The following is a 27794-nucleotide window of genomic DNA, read 5'->3' as shown; positions in this document are numbered from 1 at the left end:
AGAGAAACATTACAATTTAAAGAATTAAATACATGGCGCAAATAAAATCTATATTTTTTATACAAATCTATAACATCCGCTCTACAAGTACTTCTAGGAATACCCTCAAATAACGGATTATAACAACGTTGAATGTAAGTAACAAACCCCAAACCCGAAGGAAAGGAAAATGGTAAACAATCATAAGCTACCATTTTAGCTATTTCTACACTCTTTTTTTCTTGTCATACATAAAAAATTTGCCGGTTCGTGGGTCAATCGTCATTTGAATACCCCCCACATTTGAACCCATTTGCTCTCCCCAAACATCCATATGTTTCTTTCTCATATGACCATTTAGTGTACCCGTTCCACCATCCTTACTAGTTCCTTGCCTAAAGGCAAATAATTGTTTACATATGTTACATTTAACTGTTTGGCTTTCCTTATCCTTAGTCATAAAATTCCAAATTTTAGCGGTTGGCTTACGAGTTCCAGGCGGTTTATCTTGTGTATGTGATTGTGCAGAACCTGTACCTCCTATGGGATTTTCAAGGGCTTGTGTTTCATCATCATCATCATCGTTATCAATTTCATTAAAAGTGTCGGTATAATGTTGTTGCATTGCCTCATGACCTAAAAGTGGATTATTTCCACCAACATCAATACCTAAATTAGGTGTTTCTTTCACAAATGTTTCCTCATTAAGCCCACCCCTAACAATACCACTACTACCCGCACCACGTCTAAATCTCTTCGCCATTATTAAATAGAAATAATTTAAATCACACTAAAATAAATCACAAGAAAATAAATTGCAACAAATTAAATTGCTAGAATTAAATTGCGTAAATTAAATTGCCAAAAATAAAGATAGAGTTGGAACGAAGGTACCAAATTGCCAGACTAATTTTCAACAAAGTGAAGGCGGCTAGAATTGCAAATCCACCAAAGCTACTTCGGATTGTTGCAAAATCACCAACTCCACCAACAATATTATAATTGCAAAATTAATAATTGAAACTATAATAAGACTTTATAATATTTATTTGAGAGAAATTTAAAGTGGCTAATTGTTGCAAAGTAACTATAATTGAGAGATTGAGATTTGAGAGAAAGAGAAGAGTGAATTGATGTGGATTAAAATGGAAATGGAGAGGGGTTTATATAGGGGTAGGGGATGGGTTAAAGTGTTAAAAAAAAGTTTGGGGGGTTGGGGGGGCCAAAATATGGGTTTGGGATCGTTTGGCAACGACCATTTTTGCAAATGGATCGTTGGCCAACGATCCAAATTAGCAGCCCAACAACTATAATTAAAAAAAAAATGTATTCGACCGGTTTAACCGGTTTCGGTTCCAAAAAAATAGAAACCGTACCGGTAGTTAATATACGATTAACTGATTAACCGGTTCTGGTTTTATCGGTCCGATTACCGGTTTGAACCGGTTAACCCGAACCGGTTGACGGGTTTAACCCTTATTAATCCGGATTCGCGTTGCGTAAGACCCATTAATTTAAGGGGAGAAAGCTTCCTAACATGATTTTTTTATACCCAAGACTCGAACCCGAGACCTATATGTTAAGGATGAAAAAATCATATTCATACCACTACAATCCTTATCGGTTTCTTTTCCCTTTTCCCTCCTCTCTATTTCTCACTCTGATCTCTCCTTCAATTTCTTTATCTCCCTCTTTGTCTTGCTTTGTTTTATTGTATCTCTTATTATTTGTGACAAATGAAAATACTTATAATGCAAATAGAGTTTGGTACCTTTCGTATCTTTTCATATTTTTCATGATCAAGACTAAGAAGCAGAAGAGACGGATTCAAAATTTGAAATTATGGGTTTTAAATTTGATTTTTTTTTTTGGTAATTAACTTTTTTATTAATCACCAGTAAAGCTTTACAAAACTATAGCAAGTTTAAACTCACTTGATATTTCTTTAAAAGAAACAGGAACCTATACTAGGATGTGCCTACTAGACTTAAAATATAAATTGATGAATAGTAGAAGCAATCCCAGGTCCAGCTCGACCATTATATATGTACGCTACTTCCCTTGCATCCAGTTCCCAATCCCGTCTTCTCTTTTCAATACTCATTGGTTCCTTTCTAGCAAACAGCATATACAAACTTAGCATAAATCATTCTGAAAATGCGGGCATTTGTTGACTTTCCTTTCCCTTTTTGTATAACTTGTTCTATGTACTGTCCCCAACTATTACTAGTACCAAACTGGTTTTGTGACCATTGTCGTAGTTTCTCCCATATAGCTAGTGCATAGTCACATTTAGTGTATAGGTGATCCCTTGATTCTATGTGTTGCTGACACATGACACAGTCCTGCTGCACTTTTATACCCCATCCATGTAGTCTGTCAGAAGTTAATAGTCTATCTTGCAATTGCAACCACATAATAAAGATAGCTTTCGGTCTTGCAGGGTTATTGAACATTAAACATTTCCAAGGGGGCCTTTGTTGTGACCCAATCAGCTGCAGGTAAATGGCTCGGATAAGGGATTTTCCAGCAGTGGCAGTATGTTGGATCTGGGCGATCAAAGTTCTAGCCTCCAAGATTTTCCTTACCATCCAGCATGCCTGCTGTGGTATAACAACCTCATGAAATTGCTTTCCTTTAATGTAGAAAGCATGGATCCCATTTGATTCATAGCTTATCTTCTTTGTGTTCTAAGTCCCAGCAAGTCTTGGCTATGGCAGCCTTGTTCCAAAGCTGAAGATTAATCAAATTCAGTCCCCCTGCCGATTTTGGAGTACACACCCTTTCCCAAGCCACAAGGGCCTTTTTTGTGATGACATTTGTTCCCGACCAAACATAGCTTCGGCAGTACGATTCGATAGGTTTTAGGACCTTGCTAGGAATGATAAAAAGCTGGGCCCAATAGGCTTGAATTCCAAATATTACAGCTTGCACCAATTGGACTCTACCAGCATAAGATACTTTTTTTGCTGTCCAGGTTGAAATCCTGGCTGTTATCTTTTCAATCAGTGGCAGCCACTGCACCATAGTCAACTTCTTGGTAGATAAAGGGACCCCTAGGTATTTAAAAGGAAGCTCCCCACATGAATAACCAAGCAGAGCTAGTATCTCATCTTGCACAACCTGAGTAGTAAGTAACCCTAAAGTACACAGAGCTTTTCCCTAGGTTAGCTTGGAGTCCTGACGCCTGAGAAAAAGTTTTGAAACAGTGCTGGAGCGCAGTAACTGAAGCCACATCAGCCTTAGAAAATAGTAACAAATAACTGAAGCCACATCAGCTTAGAGCATCTGGGATGGTATTTGAAAGTTTTACAGTGCTTAAGTGCATTCAGATGCCTACTTAAATACTCCATAGCAATGGCAAATAGGTAAGGGGACCTTGGGTCCCCTTGCCTAAGTCCTCTAACAGCATCGAATGGCTCAAAAGGCTCTCCATTGAACATGATCGGGTATAATTGACTGTCTTCACACACTCCATCACCCAACTCAGAAATTTGGTAGGAAATTTTAGCTCCCTAAGAACTTGTTCTAGGTATACCCATTCAATAGAATCGTATGCTTTTTGTAGATCAATCTTAATGACACATCTAGAGAAAGTATGTTTTGTAGTGTAGGCTCTCACGAGTTTATGGGATAGGATGATGTTATCAGATATTTTCTTTCCAGGGATAAACCCAGCCTGGGCTTCACAAATAAGCCCTGCCATAAGCGGCTGTAATCTAGTAGCAAGAATTTTCCCAATAATCTTAATTGTAGCACGCTTTAGTGTTTTGGGGACCAAAGTGACAGATGTGCAATTGATAGCTCGATAAAGTTTCCCATTGGAGAAGAAATTTGTGATGGCAGCGACAATGTCATTTTTAACGACGGGCCATGCTTTTTTAATGAATAGCGAGTTATACCCATCAATACCAGGTGATTTATCATCACCAATAGACCGCAGCCCCTCAACAATTTCAGCTTCCGTAACCTCTCTGCATAGTTGCATTTGTTGTCCATGATTGAGTAATGACCCTTTTCTCATGATCTCTTTGTTAACAGCAGGCAGTGTATGAGAGGATGTACCCATTAGGGATTTATAGAAGTTGAGGATTTCAGATTTGATTGCTTCAGGTTCAGTAAGTTTTATACATGTAAGGGAAGTAAGCTCACAAATCTGCTTTCTCCGTGTTCTCTCTTTGATTACTGCATGAAAATATTAGCATTCCCATCTCCTAGTTGTATCCATTTAGCTCTTGATTTTTTTTTTTAGTGCACTCTCTTCAAGCAGCGACCATTTTTCTAAATTCTGCATAACTTCTTTCTCTTTATGTAGCAGCATATCACTTGCGTGAATATCAATTTGAGCCTGCACCTCAGCCAGTTCCTGTCTAGCTTTCACAATTTTCAGTTGTATACCTCGAAATTCTTCAGCATTAAGTCGCTTTAAGGCAGGCCTGATCGCCTTGAGTTTCAGCCAAATGTTCCTAATAGCAAGAGGATCCAGGTTCTGCTGCCATACACTCTCTACAATGGCCAGGAATCTGCTATGTTCAGCCCAAATGTTGAAGAATCGAAAAGGAGTTTTGATAGTCAAGTGCACCATGTCCAGTTTCAAAGTCATAGGAGCATGATCTGATATGTTAGGCAATCCCTGTTCCACAGGAACATGGATTCTTTGAATTAATTGGATTTTAAATTAATATTTATATATATATAATAGATTTTCTGATTATAAGTATAACGTTTGGCTCAAAATTTCTGATAAGTTCTATCGAACTCGTACCATAACCAGTACATCCGCCCCTGAGGAGCGGGTAATACAACAAAAATTAAGTCAACAACAGGTATTGAGATGAAATTTTTTATTTGTAATTGGAATTTACGTCAAACCAATGAATACAGGATATATAGCTTACATGTATATAGATAAATGATATATATTTTTAAAATGATAAGTAACTCTTAATTTAAAAGAACTTTGTTTCATTTAAATATCGAGTTGAGATTTGAGGGTTTTTTTTTCGTTTGAAAATTTGTCAAGAGAATATAATAATTTCAATTTTCTGTTGTCCCTTCCTCTCTCTCTTTCAATTTCCTTAATTTTCTCCTTGTCTTGCTTTGTCTTATTTGTACCACCTTGTTTTAGAGGGATCCTCTTATTTTCTGACAAATGATATTAATACTTACGATATGCAATGAGAGTTTGGTCCCTTTCGCATCTTGTCACATTTTTCATGATCAAGACAGGGAGCGGGTAAACAAAAAATACTCGACAGTAGTTAGGTATCGGTTGGAAAAAATTTACTCGTAGTCAATAATTTTTTCTGAATTAGTGAATGTAAGACAAATTTATTTTGTACTCGCTAGCTATTTACTTCAAACTAATGAATGCAAGACATGTATTTTGCATATGAAAAGTATATGATTAAATGGTACTTATTCTCATCTTAGTTATTTATAGCTCTTGCAATAAATTAATTTGCTTAATGTAACTATTAGGTCAAGATGCACCATCATTGGGGACGGGCAGGAGGAAAGGGGGACCGACGAGTTAGGCTGGGGAAAGGGAGAGACGGATTGAAGTATTTAGATTATAAACTAACAAATGTATGACACTTATCTTGCCTATATATAATTAAGTGAACGTGTATTCTCATTTTAGTTTGTAGCTCATAAGGAAAGAAGTTAAAAATATGTTTGATCATTGATGTAATTTTGGATTAGGGTAAGTATTTTCGAGAAAAAGCTCAAATTCATCCTTATCTTTGTCTTTAGACTCAAAGTTATGTTTCTTATTTCACATGAAACACTAATAGTCCTCCAAATATGACATATTGGTGCACTTTTAGTCTCAAAACCTAATTCTGTTAATTACTTAATTCAAAAGAGTTAGAATTCAAACCTATAAACTTTAAATCACGAATCGAGATAACATTTCAAGTTATACATATATGGACAATGTGGATGAAATTGAAACACATTGAATAATTCGAATACTTTTTGTCTCATTAACCCAACGTACGTACCAACGGCTCACAATTGTGCATTAATTTTGTCGTGCACATTGAACGACCCAAAGTGTAATGAAAATATGAAGGCGACTCCAAGTCATATAATGCCTGTGAAAAAGAATTGGACTCACATTTTTCCTCTTTCTTCTACCATAACTACATATATTGGGCATGAAGCTATATTTAACTAGGAAAAGTCAAAAAAATATCTATATGCATGAAATAATTACTCCCGCCATTCCAATTTACGTGTGTGATACAGTTTAATCAGCATCGAGTTTAAGAAAAAAAAAAAAAAAACATGGCGTAACATATTTCTATATTTTAAAAGTTGTGGCGTTCGAATCTGCTTGAGCACACCTCAACTAGTTATACCGGTCCTATTACTATCTCTTACCAGCATAGGTACCAGGTAACTTGTACACTAAAGTTTGGGCAGATTGGAAGAAATTGTCTAGTATTTTCTTGTCTCTACTGTGGATTTGAACTAGAGGTATCATCGTTCCCCTCCCTCACTTTATTGACCTCTAGGTCACTCTCTTGGATCATAACATTTATATATATACCATAAGACTTTTGAATCTTGTGGTTTTTGGCATGCCATAAGATTTATGTAGTTGTAAAAGCTTCTCATAAGGATAAAATAATAGGTTTAAAAATAAAATATTACAAAATATATTTTTATAAAAATATGTTATTCTTTTTTATAGACTAATAAGAAAATATAGTTTCACCTAAACTGAAACAGATAAAGTATTACATTTGCTTTATCTTTTGCCATGGCAAATCACCCCAAGTAGATGAAATGAGACATATGGATATGAATTGGTAGGGGTCTCAATTCAAAGTCCATGTTCAAGAATTCAAACAAACATACAATACAATGCAAAGTGATTTCATACTCCTACCCACAACTTGTCCACCACATAAACTCTGCCTCTCTGATCAATACATCTCAAAAATAGGTGTGAGTATTTCCTTTCCTTTGCCCCCAAAATTGTCAACTATTGGTAAATTTCATTTCCAATTAATTTATAGTAGTGGACCAACTTACCTCTTGCATGTAGATCTGCTGCGAAATTAACTTTTGTTTTCTTGGTTTGCAGTTGTTACCAAGACAAATTTTTTTTTAGAGATAATGGTAAAAACATACCAGAATTATTACTTTTTAACGAGTTTCATACCCAACTATAAGTTATTTCCTTTTTTAACCTGAACTATCACTATCTATGTATTAAGACACACCTAGTTGAGTGGATAGTGATAGTTCAGGTTGGAAAAGGAACAGCTGATAGTTGGCTCAATAAATTTCGATGTGTGTTTTAATATATAGATGGTGATAGTTCAGTAGAAAAAAAGAATAACTGGTAGTTGAGGTGTACGAAATTCGCGAAAAAATGATTGTTCAGATGTGTTTTTGACTGTTAACTCTATTTTTTATGCCAATTAAAGAACCTTGATATGCTAATCCACAAAGAATGATACAAGTTTTATTTTTAAGAATTCATACGTAGTAAAAGGGCAACCAGTGTAGATACATCATTTCATACTTCTCTTGTCCCTTTTCCTCACCTACCTTTATGAAAACAACCAAACTCAAAACACCTCAAGTATGACTCAAGAATTATAAGGTCATTTAAAAATATACTATGGCCAATTGTCCATAGTAAGTTAAACTAGTTATGATAGACAACTAGCTATCATATATTAAATTTGATAGTGTAAAAATTTCGTACATTATTAGCTTACATAAGTGAAATCAAATTGAAAAAGAATATAAGCAGCTTGGCCCACTTACTTTGGCCTACTTACTTTGGCCTATGGAAATCAATCAAAGCTGTTACAAAATTTATTCAAAAAGAAAGTCTGGATATATACGATAATTTAGGCTTATTTGACTACTGACTGGCTTCTTAATCATCTTTTTAATTGTAAATCCAGTAACTAGCTCTACGGTAAAAATTTACCCACATCGGGTGTTAAACCAAACCAATATAATGTACCAAGATCAAGTGATTTAATGAAGTGAATCTATGCATTAGTTAATCATGATTAAATGATAGTTGTATATATTCAAACACATGCCATATAGATATGAAGCTCCATTGTCCTTTCAATCATTTTATATAAAACCAATTAATGCAATGATTAAATGACTTAATATTGTTAAATGAAACGGATAGCCCTAGTTAAGAACAAAAAATAAATTATGTAAGAATTTTTAATTTAATTTTTTTGGTGCAACTCCCTTCTGTTGCAATTTAGAACCTATATATCTTGTTCTTTCGTAATGTAACTTCTCCCACTTCCAAACTATTTCTGTCCCCAAAGTACCTGACCCGACTCATCAATCTCTATCATGTACAAAGCTTGGAATACCAAATTCAAATATGTTACTTTTTTACACATCAATAATTAATGGATACAAAGTTTAACAACAATAAAAAAAAAAAAGTTCATCATATATATTACTAGCTAGGTATTTAACTATGTCGGAAATATTACGAAGAATAGAATTTAGCTAAGCTTAAGACGTGTCAGGGACATTTCATTAAGAAATACTAGTAAAACGTTACTCGCAATTTTGATGAACATAGTTATAGATAATGAAATAGTAAAATTTGACTTGCAGTTATGTTTTATATTTTTGTTTACTCCGTCCACCATTATTATTATTTTTCACTAAATTTTTTTGAACAAAATATTACCTATATATAATCGAAAAGAAAATGATAAATACAGTGGTACATATATGCCTTTGGGCAACAAAAAGAAAAAGTGAGCGGATGGAAGCCTTTGCCTCTAGATTACTATCAGAGCCAGGTTTCGATCCTGGGACCTGTGGGTTATGGGCCCACCACGCTTCCGCTGCGCCACTCTGATTTGATGATATTGCATTGCTAGCCTTTATTTTAGTTTCATAGCCCATCTCCTTTCATAAGGCAGTATGTTGACCTGAATGACCCGGATCCAGATCCGAAATGTACTTAACAAAATAATTCTCTTACAAATGTAAGACAAAATTATAGGTCTAATGGAAGAAAAACGAAAAATGCAAGAAAAAATTGACGTAGGTAAGTAAAATAGAAGTATAGACATTAATCCTCACATTTAGACTAAAATTTTCTCAATTTTTCTTAAAAAATATTTTGAATCATTAGATATATCGACCTTGCAGTACTTTTCCTGCAGTTTTTAAATATATAATTTCATTTTAGGAAATTTGAAGAATCTATACTTAAATTTAGAGTCGATATTAAGTGTTTTCACGCGGACTCGCTTCACATAAATTGAGACAAAGAGAATAATTATATACAACAACAACAACAACAACAACAACCCAGTGAAATCCCACAACGTGAGGTCTGGGGAAAGAGAATAATTATATCTTCCAAGAAAATATAATTTTACGATATAAATGTACAAATGTAGAATTAACATGCTAAAGTGCATTAAATTGTAGATATACAGAAAAATAAGAGAGAAATATAGAGATAAAAAAAAAAAAAAAAAAAAAAAAGAAGAATAAGAATATAACACATACTATTTGTTAGCCTCAAACCCCTCTCCGAGAAAATTACATGATAAAATAAAGAAAATTAAAATCCCAAATGAATTACAATGCCAAGATGAAAGCATATGCTTCTTCTAAAGCTTATAGATTGATACCCAAATAAGGGGTCAATTTCCCTTGAAGTATTACATCCTCCGGTACATTTCAATGGACCCTTAGATTGAAGCCATGTGTTCATCCGAAATTTAAAGGCTTAGATTACATCTCCAATTAGTAATCAGAAGAAAGTATACTCATATATGATATAACTATATAGATTGGATAAAGGATTTGATATACGGTTTGATTTACCAAGTCGCATTAGTAATATGTCATATGTGCAACAAAATTAGCAACTGGAAGAAAGATTCCTATTTAACTGTTTGTTAATAAATGATATTCATATAAACTATACAGATTGAGAAGACAATTAACTTGGCCACAATTATGCATTCATCGCATAGATTCTACGATTGACATAGATACTATAATTCACCTTACATAGTACATTTGATATACCAAGAAACATGCAAGAAAGGAGAAAATTTGGAAAAACCCCAAAAGAAATATACATAGAAAGAGATGATAATGAGATACTTTTTAAACACTCATATGTAAAGAAGATCACAATGGAGAATGGAATAGAAGCAAGAAAAAACTGTGAGAAATTGTGTTCTTGAGATTTCAAGAGATGATATTGAAACAGAGGTTAAGGAAAGAGCATTATAACAGAAAGAAGAAACTTAAAGACGTGAAATTTAGAGCCTATTTGGGATTTGGATGGGCTTAAAAAAAACTGATTCTTTCTGCATTAATAATGAATTTTGGATTTTGTTACAAATAATTAAATTACAAGAATGAGTAAAAAGGCCAAGGGGTTCAACGTCTATTATATTAATATATACATAAAAAAATAAATTTCATTTTAATATATACAGTGTAATTTTTCGCCGAAGGGGATTCAGATGAACTTCTTTGGCTCTTACTAGCTCTGTCACTGATTATATATATATATATATATATAGAGAGAGAGAGAGAGAGAGAGAGTGAGTTTTTAGCTAGTCTGTTAAAAAGAGTTCACTGCCTTAGCGTAATAGTTTATAGCGATCTCTTTTTTTTTTTTCGGGTTTCCTATCTAGTGTTTGATATCCGCATTGGGGCCCGACTAAATCCAAGTTCGTGTCGGGTAGTCCCACATTGGAGGACAAAGCACTCCCTAACAAAGGTGACTCCGTATCGGCGGGGGGGGGGGGGGGGGGGGGGGGTCGAACTCAAGACCTCTTGGTTAATGATGGAGTAGTACCAGCCACTACACAATGATCTCCGATGTGCATACTAGTCATACTAGTTCACATTTATGGGACGCTAAGCAAAGTGTTGTCAATTAAAATTTAGGGCAAATAGCGATTTTAGTCCCTGTACTATAGGTTTATTCCAGTTTTGGTCCTTGTGTAATTCGAATGAGCATGATTAACCTTCAATTAATATAAACGTGCAGTTTTGATCCTTCAAACTAACGGAAGTTAAAAACTTAACATAATCATTAATTTTAAGAATATTAAAAACTTATAAAAAAAAATATGAATGTCAAGCACGATAAAACGGTCTCATCATCACCAACTCATCTCCTCCAATGCTGATCATAATCAAACTTGTTCAAAATTATCTTGTCAAGTTCTTGTTTAAGATGATGTGAGAAAAGCTTTAGAAACAGGAAATTTGAATTAAGGATTGAACCTTGGGATCTGACAACCATGTGGCTTCCCTCTAAGCCTGAGACAATCTGTATAATGACGACAACATTCTTGAAACAATTGAAAGAATCAGCAATAAATGGACAAAAACTCGTATTATAAAGCAGCTGAAGATCATTGTCCTCCACCCATTCACCATAAAAAAAAAAATATCACAAGAAGTTTCCTCTTCAAGATAATGGCAACAAAAATCAAGATCTTTATGGGAAGTTTGCGGGTGCTGAAACTGCATGTACTGCAAGTTTTGGGAGTATCAGACTCTAGTATGAAATGGTATGGGAAGAATCAATAGAAGAAAATAAGGCTGAGTAAAGACAAGAAGAGATCTTAGTGGTGACGATTGAGGAAGAGGTGTTGAAGCGGAGAAGAAAATGATGAAGATGAGGAGGGTTATGGTGAAGGAGAAGAGAGTGAAGAAACTAGAAACTTGGGTCGGCAAACAACCTCATTATTGTGCTTGTCATCTGATCAAACTAATCTTCACTTTAGATTTTTTTTTTTTTTTTATATATTCTTAAAACTAATGATTCTCTTAAGTTTTTAACTTCCGTTAGTTTGAAGGATTGCATGTTTATATTAATTGAAGGTTAATTATGCTCAGTCGAAGTACTCAAGAACCAAAACTGAAATAAACCTATAACACAGGAACTAAAATCACTATTTGCCCTAAAATTTATATTTTCTGAAAACATCCAATACTTAAAGTAAAAACAGTGAGAAAATAACAATGGTCCCTCATGTTCGATGATCGGTTAGAATAGTCTCTTAAGTATGCATTTAACATTTTTTGGTCCTTCAAATTTGTTATGTAAGATACCTATCAAGCTCTGTCAGTTAAATTTAATGAAATTTGTGATTTTTTTTTAAACTATAAACACCAAAATACGCAACCCAAAAAGCTATACTTTTCTTGGTATGTCACTCGGTGTTCGGTGCCTGCATTGGAACCCGACTAAAATCTTATTTGCTGCGTAGGGCTCGTTTGGGAGAATCGCTCCCTACGAAAAAAATTACATACACAGGGCTCGAAACCAAAAAACTCCACGAGACACTAAAAATATATAAGAAAAAATTCACAGAAATTACACCTAAAAAGAACTGCACCGACTCTAGAAATAAATTTAAAATAGCAAAAATTACAAAATATGCGTCTAAATGTGAGTTCTCGCTAACTTTCTGTTTTTCATTGTTTTCATAAAATCTATTATGTAGCAGTTTCAAAAGTGTTTATTTTTTTACAAATTTAAAGGACCAAAACTGCTACTTATGGTATCAAATGGTGCTTGAAAAACAACTACCAATAAATTAAAGCTGAAAGTAACTCCAAACTTTTGGTTGACAGTGCCAATAGAGCTAATCTCATTCCATGGAATTCCATAATGAAGTTATGGAACTCAGAAAAAGGCATGGAGTCAAATGTTTTTATCCTTAAACATGTATACGGAGAAGGGAATAAAGTTGCTGATAAACTGGCATGCTTAGGACACCAATGCTTTCAAACACAAATCTTCTACAACTTCAATGAACTGCCAAAGGATGTTAGATGATGAATGTTGATAGATGGAGAATGCCACCCACAAGAATATGCAAGCTGAAGAAGTCTTTGATCCATTTTTATCCTCCATAATTTCTCGATAAATATCCTTATATAGGATCATTTTAGTGCTCTCCAAGTAGATATATGCATAGGTAACATGTGTACCTTAGGATTTTCTTCATCTTAGTAGGTTAGACTAATTCAAATTATATGTAATAGGGCTAGTTGTAATGAGTACAACCCCCTTAAGCCATCGTGTAACTTTATGCTGGAAGATGAATAAAAATGATTAGTTAAAAATTAAAAAAAAAACACTAAAAAGAATTGTTTTAACATATCCTCAAATATAAGGGACATCTTTTGTCATTTTCTCTAAAGCGGTCATCAAAACTAGGGGTGGACATTGACCAAGTTGGTTCAGGGTTTTAAATATCAAAACAAACTAATTGTGTTGAGTTCTTAAATCTACAAACCAAACCAATAAAGTCGGGGTATTCAACTTCGGGTTTTCTCGAGTTTTTTGAGTTTTTTTCAAGTAAAATCTTCATACAAAACATATAACTTGAGTACTAAGATACAACTATCTGATTACGGCGTTTCTTCAGAATATAACACAAAATGTGAGATGAATAATGACACTGTACTAAAATATTCAACAAAAAAGATAATGAAATCATTAAGCCATAATGAAAATTATCAAAATCTAAAATGTACTAAGCCATGCTATAATAAATACGACTAATAAGTATTAATTACATGACTAAATTTTAAAGGAAACCTAAATTAAATTATGTATTTTCACTGTTTAAACCAATGCAAAGCTAAGAATAGATATCCAACATTATTGTTATTCCTTGTGTTAGAATTGAATTTCTTTTGTCAGCATTAGTATTGATTTGATTTAGATTTGAGCTTTATTTGAGTTACTAACATTTATGGTTTACAAGGAGCAGTTTGGACATGATTGAAGATTTGAAGTTTTAATTGGACATGCAATTTGGATTTCTTAAGTTATATTTTTGTTCACAGACATAAAAACCCTACAAGTTTTGAAAACTATCTTAAACATTCTAATTCTTAAATAATCTTAATTACCAAATGAACAAATCATAGTTCATAACAAATTAATACGCTATAAAAGGTCTTTCTAAAAAATACAACATCAATTGATCAAACTTTAGTCAATAAAACAGAAAATCGAATATGAATAATAGTGTAACTACTCTCTAATATAATCTTCCCACATGGAACGGACAATCTCTTCATGTCGAGCATGCATTTACCGATATAAATGTTTGTTAAATATATCTACCAACTTATGGATATTTTTTTTACAAAATATAAACTAATTGTGGGTCAAGTTTTACATTAAAAAAAAATTGAAATCATGATATGGAATCCAAAATCATACATTCTAATTAGGAGAATTTGAGATTTAAAATTATGTAACGTCAGGTTGATTTGGTTCAATAAGATTTTTTTTTAGTTAAAACCAAATCAAACCAATTATGATCAATTTTTTTTTTCTAATACTAAACCAAGTCAAATTAAACCACTAATCTACTTTTTTTCTCGATTTGACTCGAATTATCGATTTGTCTGTTTTCTTTGCACATCCCTAATCAAAACATTGTTTGTCAAAAAAGGGGGTTTATTGGACACCTAGAGCCCATTTCCTCTGCGACCCAGGCGCAACCTATCTAAAACCCAATAATACGATGTTGTAATGACTACCGGAAAATCACGACACAAGTAACAACCACCAGTCATTACTGTAAAACCAGAAATAATACAATGGTTGTTTTATATTATGGTTAGAAGTCATAATTTCTGCCGTGGTTTCGTAGATTTGAATCAGAGAGAAAATGCTTTATATGGCTTAATTTATGGTTGCCTTCCCATAAAATATTTGTATCTCCTTAAAAGTAACAGTGCTATTCTTATCCTGAAACTCTTCTCCCTCCCCATATTACAATTTTACTCCCAAAAATGGCTGCAAATGGCATTATTGCTTCCTTCTTCCGCGTCAAAAAGCTCTCAGATAAGGCTGTTTTGCCCTCTAGAGGCTCCCCTCTCTCTGCTGGCTATGATCTCTCCGGTGCGACGCTGGCGGAGCTAAGATTTTCTGTATGTTAAATATAGTATATCTATTAATGATTAGCATATTCCTAGACAATGCTTTCTAATTCCTAGACAATGCTTTCTGTTTATCCGCCTAGAATATTGGCTAGTTAGTAGCCTTCATGCGCCACTATCTTCTTGTCTTCTATCTTTAATTATTAGCCTTGTACATTGTATATAGAGGGGGCTGTTCCCTTTATGAAAGGGAGAGACAGATTTCAATAATCTATTATGGTATCAGTTGCTTAGAGATTGTTTTTCTCTGTCTTCCGCTCGCCCTAGCTCGACTTTCCTTGCCCACCATCGTCTATCTCTTCTGTCTTCTCCTTTTTCAGCCATTCTAAATGTCGGACAACAAGTCCTCTTTTCACCCGGCTCTTGCCGTCTCAAATATCAAAAACCACGTTCCCATTATGCTTGAAATGGAAAACGTTCAATACTCTACGTGGGCAGAACTTTTCAAGATTCACGCACGATCTCACAAGGTTCTTAATCATATCATTCCTCTGAAAGCCAGTCAGAGGACGATTCCTTCTACTGATGCAGAAAAGGAACTATGGTCAACCTTGGATGCCACAGTTCTTTCGTGGATTTATTCTACCATTTCTAACGACTTATTGCACACCATTATCGAGCCCGATTCAACGGCTATGGAAGCTTGGGATAGATTGCGTGATATATTCTAAGATAATCAACATTCCCGTGCCGTTGCCCTTGAACAAGATTTCACCACTGTCTTTATGGAGCATTTTCCTAATGTCTCTGCTTATTGTCAACGTCTCAAGTCCCTTGCGGATCAATTGAAGAACGTTGGCGCACCGGTGTCGGACAATCGTCTGGTTTTACAATTGGTAGGTGGTCTTACAAAACCATACCGTGGTATGGGTACGGTAATCCGGCAAAGCAATCCTCTTCCTCCTTTCTATAAAGCTCGGTCTATGCTTGTTCTTGAAGAGGCCGGGATGTCTAAGGAAGCAGCCACCGAATCAGCTATGGTGGTCACTTCAAATGATGACGGTCCGATTACTTCTGAAAAATCGAGTCGTTTTAAGGGGAAGCAAGGTATGCAGCACTCTGGTGGTCGCCGCAACAACAGTGGCCGGAAGAACAACAATTCCGGTGGTGGCGGTCGCTACTCCGGTAGCGGCAAAGGTGGTGGCAGGGGACAGAACTCCGGTGGCCAAGGTGGGAGCTCGTCATTCCCGCAACAGCAACAGCATCAACCTTATCCTTGGGGTTGGTATGGTCAAGGTTGGCCCATTCCACCTTGCCCATTCCCAACTCAAGGTTGGGCCAGACCTCCGGTTCCTCAGCAGCGCCAGCCCAGTATCTTGGGCCCAAGACCTCAGCAAGCCTATGTTCAACAACACGCATCACCTAATTTTGGGCAGCCCACTTCGTATGCTCCTACGGATATCGAGACAGCAATGCACACTATGTCTCTTCACCAACCCGATCCGTCATGGTACATGGACACCGGGGCTACATCTCACATGACCTCCTCTACAGGTACTCTCTCGTCTTATTTTAATTTGGGCAATCATCCTAATAATAAAATTGTGGTTGGTAATGGTCATACTATTCCGATTCTTGGCTATGGTCACACTAAATTATCTTCCCCGAGTCAATCCCTTTCCCTTCAGAATGTTCTTCATGCACCTAAATTGATTAAAAATCTTATTTCTGTTAGAAAGTTTACCACTGATAATTCTGTGTCAGTTGAGTTTGATCCTTTTGGGTTTTCTGTGAAGGATTATCGGACGGGGATGCCAATAATGAGATGTGATAGTCGAGGCGACCTTTATCCCATTTCTTCTATCAACAATCAACCTTCCTCATCTACTTTTGCAGCCATCTCTCCTAAGCTCTGGCATGATCGTTTGGGTCATCCAGGAACTCCTGTCTTAGATGTGCTTAGAAAAAATAAAAACATTGATTGTTCTAAAATTTCTAGTTCTAGTATTTGTGGGTCTTGTGTACTTGGAAAACATATTAAGTTACCATTTGTTTCTTCTTCTTCGAGTACGACTATGCCGTTTGATATTTTACATAGTGATCTTTGGTCCTCTCCTGTTTTGAGTTCTTCCGGACATAGATATTACGTTTTATTTTTGGATGATTATTCTAAGTATTTATGGACTTTTCCTTTGGCACGAAAATCTGATGTTTATGATATTTTCTTAATCTTTAAAGCCCATATTTCCACTCAATTTGAACGTCATATCAAAAATGTACAATGTGATAATGGAAGGGAGTTTGATAATGGTCCTTTTTGGGATTTTTGTAAGACTTATGGCATGTCTTTTCGCCTTTCTTGTCCACATACTTCCTCTCAAAATGGGAAAGCCGAACGTAAAATTCGGACTATAAATAATATTTCTCGTACTCTTCTCGCTCATGCCTCTCTTCCACCCTCCTTTTGGCATCATTCTCTCCAAATGACAACTTATCTTCTTAATGTCCTTCCAAGTAAACTATTGGGAAACAAGTCTCCTCTTGAAATTCTTTACAAAAGGGTTCCGTCTTATTCTCATCTTCGGGTTTTTGGTTGTTTGTGTTATCCTTTATTTCCATCAACAACTATTAATAAGTTGCAACCTCGATCTACCCCTTGTGTTTTTTTGGGGTATCCAACCAACCATCGTGGCTACAAGTGTTATGATATGTCCTCACATAAAATTATTATTTGTCGCCATGTCATTTTTGATGAAAATAATTTCCCTTTTGCAAAATTGCATTCCCCGCAATCCCACACTTATGACTTCCTTGATAATGATTTATCACCTTACGTGATTCATCATATGCAACAAACTGGCCCAACTTCTTCTCCCTCACAACCGGCCCAGTTCTTGTCTCCTTCTTCACCCAACTTGCCAGCAAGGCCCATTCCCTCTCCTTTGGGCCCAAGTCCTCCTCCTTGCTCTCAAAATTTCCCAGCCCAAACACAAGCCGATATCTCAACTCCAACTCCACAAAATGCTCAACTCCATCAGCCAAAGGTAGTGACCCGTAGCCAAAATGGAATTTTCAAACCTAACACAAAATATTCTATGCACACTACGGTTGAGAGGTCACCTTTGCCTCGAAATCCGATAGCGGCTCTTCGTGACCCGAATTGGAAAATGGCCATGGATGATGAATATAATGCTCTTATTAAAAATAAGACGTGGGAGTTGGTGCCCCGTCCCCCGGATGTTAATGTGATTCGGTCTATGTGGATTTTTACTCATAAGGTCAAATCTAATGGTGTTTTTGAGAGGCATAAAGCCCGTCTTGTAGGTGATGGTAAAACCCAGCATGTTGGCATTGATTGTGGCGAGACTTTTAGTCCGGTGGTGAAGCCTGCTACAATCCGCACGGTTCTTAGTCTTTCTCTTTCGAAGGCATGGCCGATCCATCAGCTGGATGTTAAAAATGCCTTCCTACATGGTGAGCTTCAAGAAACAGTTTACATGCACCAACCTCTGGGTTACAGGGATCGTGTTCATCCTGATTATGTATGTCTCATGCGTAAGTCATTGTATGGACTAAAGCAGGCGCCCCGGGCTTGGTATAAGCGGTTTGCTGATTTTGTTCTATCTATTGGGTTCACAAATAGCAGGTGTGACAACTCTTTGTTCATTTTCAGCAAAGGGTCTGAAATGGCTTACATATTATTATATGTTGATGATATTATCCTCACTGCTTCTTCTAATGCTCTCCGATGTTCAATCATGTATCTTCTTAGTTCTGAGTTTGCTATGAAGGATCTTGGTCCTCTAAATTATTTTTTGGGTATTGCTGTGTCTCAACATAAGGGTGGTATGTTTCTCTCACAGCGCCAGTATGCCGAAGCAATAATTGAGCGTGCAGGGATGTCTTCTTGTAAACCATCCCTTACTCCGGTTGACACTAAATCAAAGGTCAGTGCTACATCTAGTACTACTTTTGATGATCCTTCCCTTTATCGGAGTCTTGCAGGGGCCCTACAATATCTCACTTTTACACGACCAGATATCTCTTATGCCGTACAACAGGTTTGCCTACATATGCATGATCCGAGAGTTGATCATATGTCTGCTCTTAAACGTGTCATTCGGTATGTTAAGGGGGTTGTTCCCTTTATGAAAGGGAGAGACAGATTTCAATAATCTATTACTGTAAGGGGTTCAAAAATATGAAGAAGTAAACATACGAAGAAGTCAAGGGGGTTCAACACCTACCATATATACATAAAAAAATAATTTTAACTTTCAATATACACTGTAATTTTCTGTCGAGGGATTCGGATGAAACCCCTCGGTTACACTTGGCTCCGCCCCTATGCGACGGAGACGAAAGTGCCTGCCAGGGGAAAGGCTCTAGTACCTACAGATCTTAGTATTGCCGTTCCTGAAGGAACATATGCCCGCATAGCTTCAAGATCAGGATTGACCTGGAAGCACTCTATAGATGTTGGGGCAGGTGTTATTGATGCAGACTATAGGGGACCAGTTGGTGTTATACTTTTAAACCATTCTGATGTTGATTTTGAAGTGAAAATTGGTGACAGAATAGCTCAATTGATCATTGAGAAAATCATTGTGCCAGATGTCGAGGAGGTTGATGATCTAGACTCTACAGTTAGGGGCTCTGGAGGCTTTGGATCCATCGGTGTTTGAAACCTTTGGCTTGAATTAGAATCATATTGATCACTGTATTTACCAGGATCTTCTGATGTGCAAATTTTGCTGCAGCATGACTTGTGCTTTATGCTTTGTCACTGTTGATCTCTGTTTTTTCTAGGTGACATTTGTTTAAGTCATGATATGAGTTTAGGTTTCTGTTCAATGGGAATTAAATTTGGTCAGGTAATTGTATGAAAATGTTAGATAACCTTGTAAATTCAACCTGATGGCAAAGGTCCTGAAGCTGAATGATTCAGTCTTTAGGCATTTCACTATATATATATATATATATATAAATAAAATAAAAATAAAAATAAAAACAGTGCTATTTTTTATTTTTTTAACAAGTGACGGTGGTACTTACGAAGGACTAAAATGATCATTTTTTCATATATTAGTGACTATCGTTGTTACCTGGTATCCATAAAGGACTAAAATAATTATATTTTTTCATATTAAAAATTATTTCAATTACGTGGTATATATGAATGACAAAAATAATTAGTTTTTTTTATACATTAAGGGGTCGTTTGGTTGGCAATAAGTTATCCCAAGATAACTTATCCTGAAATTAATTATTTCGGGATTAATTATTTCACCTTCCCACAAGATAAAATAGCACTACAATCCTGAAATAATGAATCCCCGAATTAGTTATATTGCGATTTTATCCCAACCATACGTGAGATAAACTCATGTCAAATATAATTCCAGGATTATTTATCTTTATCCCTCGTACCAAACGAGCCCTAAGGACCATTTCGATTACGTGATATATATGAACCAATGACCACTTCTTTTATACATTAAGGATCATTTTGGCTACGTAATATTTATGAAGGACTAAAATTGTCAAATACCCATTCACTAAGGACTATTTTGATAATTTTCTCTAAAAACAGTCATCAAAACATAACATATAGACTACATCAAACCCCATTTTCTCTACATTGATGAAGCGCAGTTCATCTAAACCCAATCAATACATTTTTTACATTTTTAAAGGACTAAAATATTTACTTTTTTTTCATATATTAAAGATTATTTCAATTACGTCGTATATATGAATGACAAAAATAATCACTTTTTTTTATACATCAGGGGTCGTTTGGTTGGAAACAAGTTATCCCAAGATAACTTATTCTGCGATTAGTTATCCCATGATTAGTTATTCCACCCTCCCATAGGATAAAATAACACTATAATCCCGAAATAATTAATTCCGAAATTAATTATACTGCGATTTTATTCCAACTAAACATGAAATAAACTCATCTCAAATATAATCTCGGGATTATTTATTCTTATCCCTCATACCAAACAAGCCCTAAGAATATTTTAATTACGCGGTATATATGAACCATTAAAATGACCACTTTTTTTAAACATTAAGGAGTCGTTTGGTAGAAGGTATAAGCTGGGATATCCCAGCACTAATTTTTGTACCATGTTTGATAGAAAGTATAAATTTATCCTGGGATAAATTTATACCTTGTACCAAACAAAGTATAAAATACATCCCATGGTATAAGCTGGGATATACCTTCTTGTATCACTTATCCTGTGACTATTTTATACCATCTCCTAGATGGTATAAAATAGTCCCAAGATATGGGATAATTAATCCCGAGATTATAATCCCGAAATAATTTTGGTCATGCACCAAACGACCACTAAGTACCATTTTGGCTACGTGATATCTATGAAGGTCTAAAAAGTCAAAATACCCATTCGTTAAGGACTATTTTGATAATTTTTTCTCTAAAAACAGTCATCAAAACATAACATAAACTACATAAAACCCCGTTTTCTCTACACTGAAGCGCGGTCCATCAATACGACGCCGTAAATGACCACCAGAACCCACAACCTACTCCGTCTACTAGTCTCTTGTCGGAAAATAACGGCACAGGTAACAACTAAATTAATTTCAAGTTTATATATATATACGATAATAATAACTAGATTCACAATCAAATATTTATACAGGTAACTAGTACCAGTTCCAACACAATAATAGCTATGGCTTCATCATCTGAGCAAGAGTTTGCTGCACAATGCAAAGCTAAGCTCAATAGAGTTCCTAGATGTCGTAATCTATGGGACGCGAAGATTGCTTTTAGAGTTGGAGAGAAACTTGGCGATAGGCTTAAGGAAGTTGGAGTTGATGACGTGGAAATTGATGTTGAAGAGGAACGAAATAGGAATGTTTATTATAGGAAAATGGTGAAGCTGCTTTTTGAATCTGTTAAGGAAAAGGGCATTATTGTCACTGGAGTTGACAAATTGAGTTTCTAGTCATTACTGTAAATAAAATTTCAGTATCTTTTTATTCTGTTAAAAAAACTACGTAGTGTTTTTTTTCTTTAATGTTATTATGGTTAGAAATCATAACTTAAGTGCAACGGCATTACAGTCATTAGAGTTGATAAATTGAGTTTGAGCCCGTTTGGATTGGCTTATAAGTTGCTTATAAGCTGTTTTTGACTTTTTTGAGTGTTTGGTTGACCAGCTTAAAGTCATTTTGTGTTTAAAATCAGCTCAAAAAAATAATTGAGCCCATTTGACTTAGCTTATCTAAAGCAGCTTATAAGTTAAAAAAATAAGTTAGATTACCCCAACTTATTTTTTTTTAGCTTATAAGCTGCAATAGGGATAAGCCCATCCAAACAGGCTCCTAGTCATTACTGTAAAATTTCAGTATCTTTTTATTCTGTTAAAAAAACTGCGTAGTTTTTTTTCTTTAATGTTATTATTATGGTTAGAAATCATAATTTAAGTGCAAGGGCATTACAGTCATTGGAGTTGATAAATTGAGTTTCTAGCTAGTCATTGCTGTCGATTTTCGGCATCCTTTTATTATATATATATACCTGTAGAAAAAACAAAAATAAGTCGTTTATTATGCAGTTGTAGTAGAGTGGATTTAGAATTTTAAGTTTGAAGAGAAAATATAATAGATACAATGTGCATGTATGCCTTTGGACAAAAGGTCATTATTATCGATTTCGGGATTCTTTTAGAGAATATTTCATTAATAGTTATAGTTTAGAGCGTAATTACGAAGCGTGGTTGTAATTTGCGTATTTACGAAACGTAGCTATAGTTGCTGTATAGGGCGGGCATCAACTGATAGTTATGTTTCGTAAATAGAGTACCTATTTGTCGTAATATTTTTGAAACTATAGCTACATTTCGTAAATAGAGTCTTAAGTGTTTGTTACATGGTGTAATTTTTCCATCCTTCTTTTATTCTCCTTCTAAGTCTGAAAAAACAAAAAAAATATGGTTAGAAATCATAAATTGATTTATGGTTTCGTGGATTTGAATCCTATATTCTTCAAACAATTGTTGCTTATTGAGATATCTTGAATTACCCACTTAATTATGTTTAAACAAATAGAGAAAATGCTTCATTTGGTTTAAATTATGGCTGCATTCACATTAACCAGTAATCTGAGGCTTTAAATTATCTTTGAAAACTCAGAAAACAAAAACAAAGGATATCTGACTTTGGTCATTCAGCTATGTTAAATTCTTATTTTAGTCCTTATGATATCGGATTAAACACGTTAAACCTCTAATTGATTGCATTGTTCGCTTTGATCTATTTGCTTGTGAATATTCACAAATTTATCATAATTATTAAATGTTTCTCCCCTTAATTACTCATGTCATATGATAATGTTGTATTGTCACTTGATAATTGTCGGTGATGTAATAAATAGTCAAATTTCAATCAAATATAACAATTGTTTACATGAACAGACCAAAAACACAGATTTTAATTAGTTAAATATCCTGAGGTACCTATTACAATGACAAAAAAAATTCAATTATCCAAAATAAAACTGTCCAACATGATACTAATTTGTAGTTTTTGAAAAAAAAGATACTAATTTGTAAAAAGGATGTTGGTTACAAAATCAGAGGCAAGTCCCTTATTTTTTGCCATTTTTCAGGGTCCAATAATGGGTACATGTATGCTATTTTTTTCTGCTGAGTAGTTTTGATGATTTTGAAGCTTCTCTCTACCCCCCATTTTTCATCATATTATTCTCCATCATTTTTTTTTCTGGGGGTCTTTATGCTTCTAAGGCAGTTTCAAGTTTAAGCCAATCCTCGAGGCAGTTTTCCAAGCAGAGGTTGGTTCATCTAAGGTTACACAACTCTTAACAATTGTGTATATTTAAAACAGGATGACCACTTATGCTGGGGAAAACTCTAAGGAAAGGTGAATTTTTTGGTCCTCATTTTTGCTTATATTTAAAGGATAACTTATGTGTTAACCACATTTTGATGTGGTTGTTATCTTCTTGCAACATATCATTTGATTACAATGTAAATTGAGATCCATTTCCTTGTCGCATGGTTGCAATCGTCACCTCCTAATGACTATTTGGAAAATTTTAATAAAATTTTGACTTATCTGCCATGTCACACGCCTTGGAATATTGATATATTGAACCTAATTGATGTATCTCAATTATTTCTCATCATTCCGGCACATGGATTTTGTAAAATGCTTACTATCGTTTATACCACAAGTTTTGGTCGTCTTGTTTTCTACCATATAGTAATTTTGATGACTCTTTCCTATAGCCAGAAGAATAAATAAAAAAAATAGGTGGGCACATTCCAATGAATTGAGTCTTCAAAGGATTCATTATAATTAGATTATGTTTACTTTGACCATCAATCTATTGAAACCCTTCTCATTTTTCAGTGTTTGAAACCGATTATAATTTGAGAAACTCAAATAATGGAGTTTGTATTCCAACTAGTTCAGTCTTTAGAGGATTCATCATAATTTGACTATGTTTACTTTGACCATCAACTTATTGGAACTTTCCTTTTTTTTTCGGATTTGAGACCAGTTATACTTTGAGGAAGCTCAAACAAACGAACTTTGTCCTGCGTCAAATTATCGTGACATTTTTTTTTGAGCTTCTTCTCTGATAGGGTACCAATAGAGCATGGGTAATTTTTGCTATATTTTGTCTGAATTAGCAGTTCTTCCTCTCTAGCAAGGCTTGCTCCCCTTCAAGCGGTACTATTTGACATTGATGGAACTTTATGTGATTCAGATCCATTTCACTACCTTGCATTCCGTGAAATGCTTCTGGAGGTATGTACCAACTGTTATGATTTATTTCCTATAGATAAAAAGCAACATCAGTTATCAATGGGAAAAAAAGAAAAGAAACATGATTTTCATTCCCGTTGCAATTTGTGTTAAATTTCAATAGATAGGCTGATTCTAACTTGTTTGGAACTGAGGCGTAGTTGTTGTTATCAACAGATAGGCTACAATGGGGGAGTGCCAGTTGATGAGGAATGGTTTGTTAAGACAATTTCTGGGAAACATAATGATGATCTTGTCTCTGTACTTTTCCCTAATGATCATGAAAAGGGTGTAAAATTCTTGGATGACAAGGAAGCTTTGTTTAGAAGGTTTCTAACTTCCCTCCCATACCTTGTCTTTTCAATGAGTTTAAGTTCAACTCTATGTGCTGATAGTGTTAAAAATATTTACATAATCAGATCACTTATAAGGTAATTACAATTAAATCTCTAGCAGGTAACTTGCTAAAAATGGTAACTAACTTGCTATAATAGATTTAACTACACTAATTGTGCAAAACATTGGATCCTTCCCATGTGAAAGCACAGGGGAAAATGCTATTGCAAAAACCGGCAAGGTAAAATTTCCATTTTTAATCAAAAAAAGTGGCCCTTTTGAAGTTAGAATTAGTTTTCCTTGATATTTGATAGAATGCATGAAAGGATCCTTGAATAACCGTAGTGTAACTTGAAAATCTTTAGCAAAAGATTTCTACAACATGTTCTATTTTCCAATAGAAATATGAGAAGTTTGGTTCTTTAGTGTATACATTCAAACCTATCTATAACAACGTCGTTTTTCTGAATATCTTTGACTACTATAGCGAAATACTATTATATAAACATATAATATAATATAACATAACATAAAGGTTCCAGAAAAATTTGACCATTATAGTGAAATTTTACTTTAGATGATAATTGTTATAGATAGGTCTAACAGATTGTATAACTTAAGTACCGTTTCAGTTAGTGTTATGCAACTTTACTATAATTTCAATATCATTCTGCCAATCTCACATCCCAATTGGATGGACAATATAGGTTGGCAAAAGAACAATTGAAACCTCTAAATGGTCTCTATAAGATGAGAAAGTGGATTGAAGATCGTGGTCTGAAACGAGCTGCAGTTACCAATGCGCCTAGAGCTAATGCTGAACTATGTATAAATCAACTCGGCCTTGCTGATTTTTTTGATGCAATTATTCTTGGAAGTGAGTGCAGACATGCAAAACCATATCCTGATCCCTATTTGAAGGCCCTTGAAGTGCTAAATATATCAAAGGATCACACATTTGTATTTGAGGTACGGTTTCTGTTTTGACCTCCAGGTTTACAATGTCATCAGAGTAATTTCATGGACAATCATCCAACTTTCAGTTTGTGGTACCAAACTCATAAAAGTAATTTTTGTAATTTAAAAATTACTCAACTATGTCTATATATTACACATCGTATCCCAGAACAAGGTTGATTGAGACTTCAAACTGCAAGAGAAGCAAGCTGGAAATTTCTTAACCTCAACGTAATTTTTTTCTTACTGTAGCGTAGGCCTTCACCACTTCAAACGGACGCTTCACTCAAAAGTGCCGGGAAACACAAGTAGGCTACCACATCACAAAATACCCACATGGCACCACTAAAAAAATAAAAACCTAATTTCCGACAACAACAACAACAACAACACACCCAATGTAAACTAATGATCATGTGTCGTTTAGTGAAAGACATCGGATATTAGGCTCTTAGGACGGAAAATGAGTTTGTTTTAAGTTTTGACGTGAATAGCATGTAAAGTTAGTTGGTTGCATGACTATTCGTACATGACAATCTTTTATATTTGACAGTGTATTTGTGTTTTTTTGTTATAATCGTGGTGTCCGGGCCAACTCGCGCGTGCCTCTAATAATTCCATGGAGTACCTGCTACCTCCTACCAGCACAAGTACAGGGTAGCTCTGTTCACCAAGACTTGTACATAATAATCTAGTGCTTTTACCCACACTGGATTTGAACCTGAGACCTCATGGTTCCCAACCCAATTCATTAATCACTAAGCCGCCCAAGGGGTGCAGTCTACTTGTGTTTTTTTGGGGATTGGATTTAGCATAATTGAATTACTTTTTCTGTTATAGCTCTATAACTTTCTTATTTGCATTCTGAAAGTTTCATGGTCATCCAAGAAATTAACCTCGGCGTCATCTTATAAAACTTATTATTTGTTTGTTCCATGGGTAGGATTCTATCTCAGGAATAAAAGCTGGAGTGGCAGCAGGGATGTCTGTTGTTGGCTTGGCGAATCGAAATCCATGTGAGTTACTTATGGAAGCAAAACCTGTTTTTCTTATTAAAGATTATGAAGATCCAAAGTTATGGGCAGCACTTGAGGAGATTGACAAGATATCTGGTACCAAGAAGACCACAACATGAGGCAAAGATCGAAGAAAATAACTTACTCATATTCGATGTTTACATTAAACCATATTGATTTTACTAGGGCTAATTGAGATATTGAGATGAAAGTGAACAGTACTGATTAACCATGTTTAGCGATAAAAGTGTACGTGAAAGACACGTTTTCATGTACTCATCGGGTTAATGCAAACACCATGTATAAGATCTTGTTGAAGCAGATCTCTTATTATTCAAAGAAGAAATAAAACAAATCAATTATTCAACTAGTTGTATATCCTATTTTCTTCAGCTTTCTCTACTATTTTTCTTCCTTTTCTTTTTTCCTTATTCAATTTTATCAGACATCAAACAGTTTAGTCAGTAAATCAGGATTGTCAAAAAAGAGAATAAAGTTGTTGCAATTCTCTTTGAATTCTTATTTCAACACACTGATTATTCTCGTTGAGTTCAATAATCGAATTAACAAGAAGTGATCAAGAGAGCACAGTTTTCTTATTGCAGTGCACAAATTTTCAACCACGGGAAGTATTGAGAAACAAAATGAAAATGCAATGATGAGTGAGAATAAAAGTATACATATTGTTTAACTCCATAATAATAACAACAATTTCAGTTGGTATTTAAGCATAAGACAAATTGTCACCCTCATCAATTATCATGCTCTCTTACATGT

The 27794-nt window shown here is 34.8% G+C and overlaps 4 protein-coding genes and 1 non-coding gene across 6 annotated transcripts; 4 read left to right on the top strand and 1 right to left on the bottom strand.

Moving 5' to 3' along the window:
• Positions 1-8783: 8783 nt before the first annotated feature.
• TRNAM-CAU (transfer RNA methionine (anticodon CAU)) lies at positions 8784-8855 on the bottom strand. Its single transcript has one exon. It is a non-coding gene; the product is annotated as a tRNA-Met (tRNA).
• Positions 8856-15281: 6426 nt separating this feature from the next.
• LOC132612280 (uncharacterized) lies at positions 15282-15623 on the top strand. Its single transcript, XM_060326580.1, has one exon. The coding sequence runs from the start codon at positions 15282-15284 to the stop codon at positions 15621-15623; it is 342 nt and encodes a 113-aa protein (XP_060182563.1).
• Positions 15624-19190: 3567 nt separating this feature from the next.
• Positions 19191-19694, top strand: LOC132608707 (deoxyuridine 5'-triphosphate nucleotidohydrolase-like). Its single transcript, XM_060322451.1, has one exon. The coding sequence runs from the start codon at positions 19206-19208 to the stop codon at positions 19575-19577; it is 372 nt and encodes a 123-aa protein (XP_060178434.1). The 5' UTR covers positions 19191-19205; the 3' UTR covers positions 19578-19694.
• Positions 19695-21341: 1647 nt separating this feature from the next.
• Positions 21342-21977, top strand: LOC132608706 (uncharacterized). The gene is made up of 2 exons (XM_060322450.1): positions 21342-21495; positions 21573-21977. Exons 1-2 carry the CDS (start codon positions 21433-21435, stop codon positions 21879-21881), a joined length of 372 nt encoding a protein of 123 aa, XP_060178433.1. The 5' UTR covers positions 21342-21432; the 3' UTR covers positions 21882-21977.
• A 1629-nt stretch (positions 21978-23606) lies between these two features.
• Positions 23607-27379, top strand: LOC132608705 (haloacid dehalogenase-like hydrolase domain-containing protein Sgpp). Of its 2 annotated transcripts, none has more exons than XM_060322449.1 (5): positions 23607-23817; positions 24597-24711; positions 24886-25037; positions 25752-26013; positions 26945-27379. In XM_060322449.1, the coding sequence occupies exons 1-5, from the start codon at positions 23783-23785 to the stop codon at positions 27134-27136; spliced, it is 756 nt and encodes a 251-aa protein (XP_060178432.1). In that variant the 5' UTR covers positions 23607-23782; the 3' UTR covers positions 27137-27379. The 2 variants fall into 2 exon arrangements, with proteins under 2 accessions (XP_060178432.1, XP_060178431.1); XM_060322448.1 differs by having other exon boundaries at positions 24594-24711.
• Positions 27380-27794: the final 415 nt, after the last annotated feature.

Source organism: Lycium barbarum, chromosome 9 (genome assembly GCF_019175385.1).
Source record: "Lycium barbarum isolate Lr01 chromosome 9, ASM1917538v2, whole genome shotgun sequence".
In the NCBI taxonomy this organism is placed as follows: domain Eukaryota; kingdom Viridiplantae; phylum Streptophyta; class Magnoliopsida; order Solanales; family Solanaceae; genus Lycium; species Lycium barbarum.
Note: the sequence above shows the minus strand (reverse complement) of the source record. Positions and strands in the feature narration are given on the sequence as shown.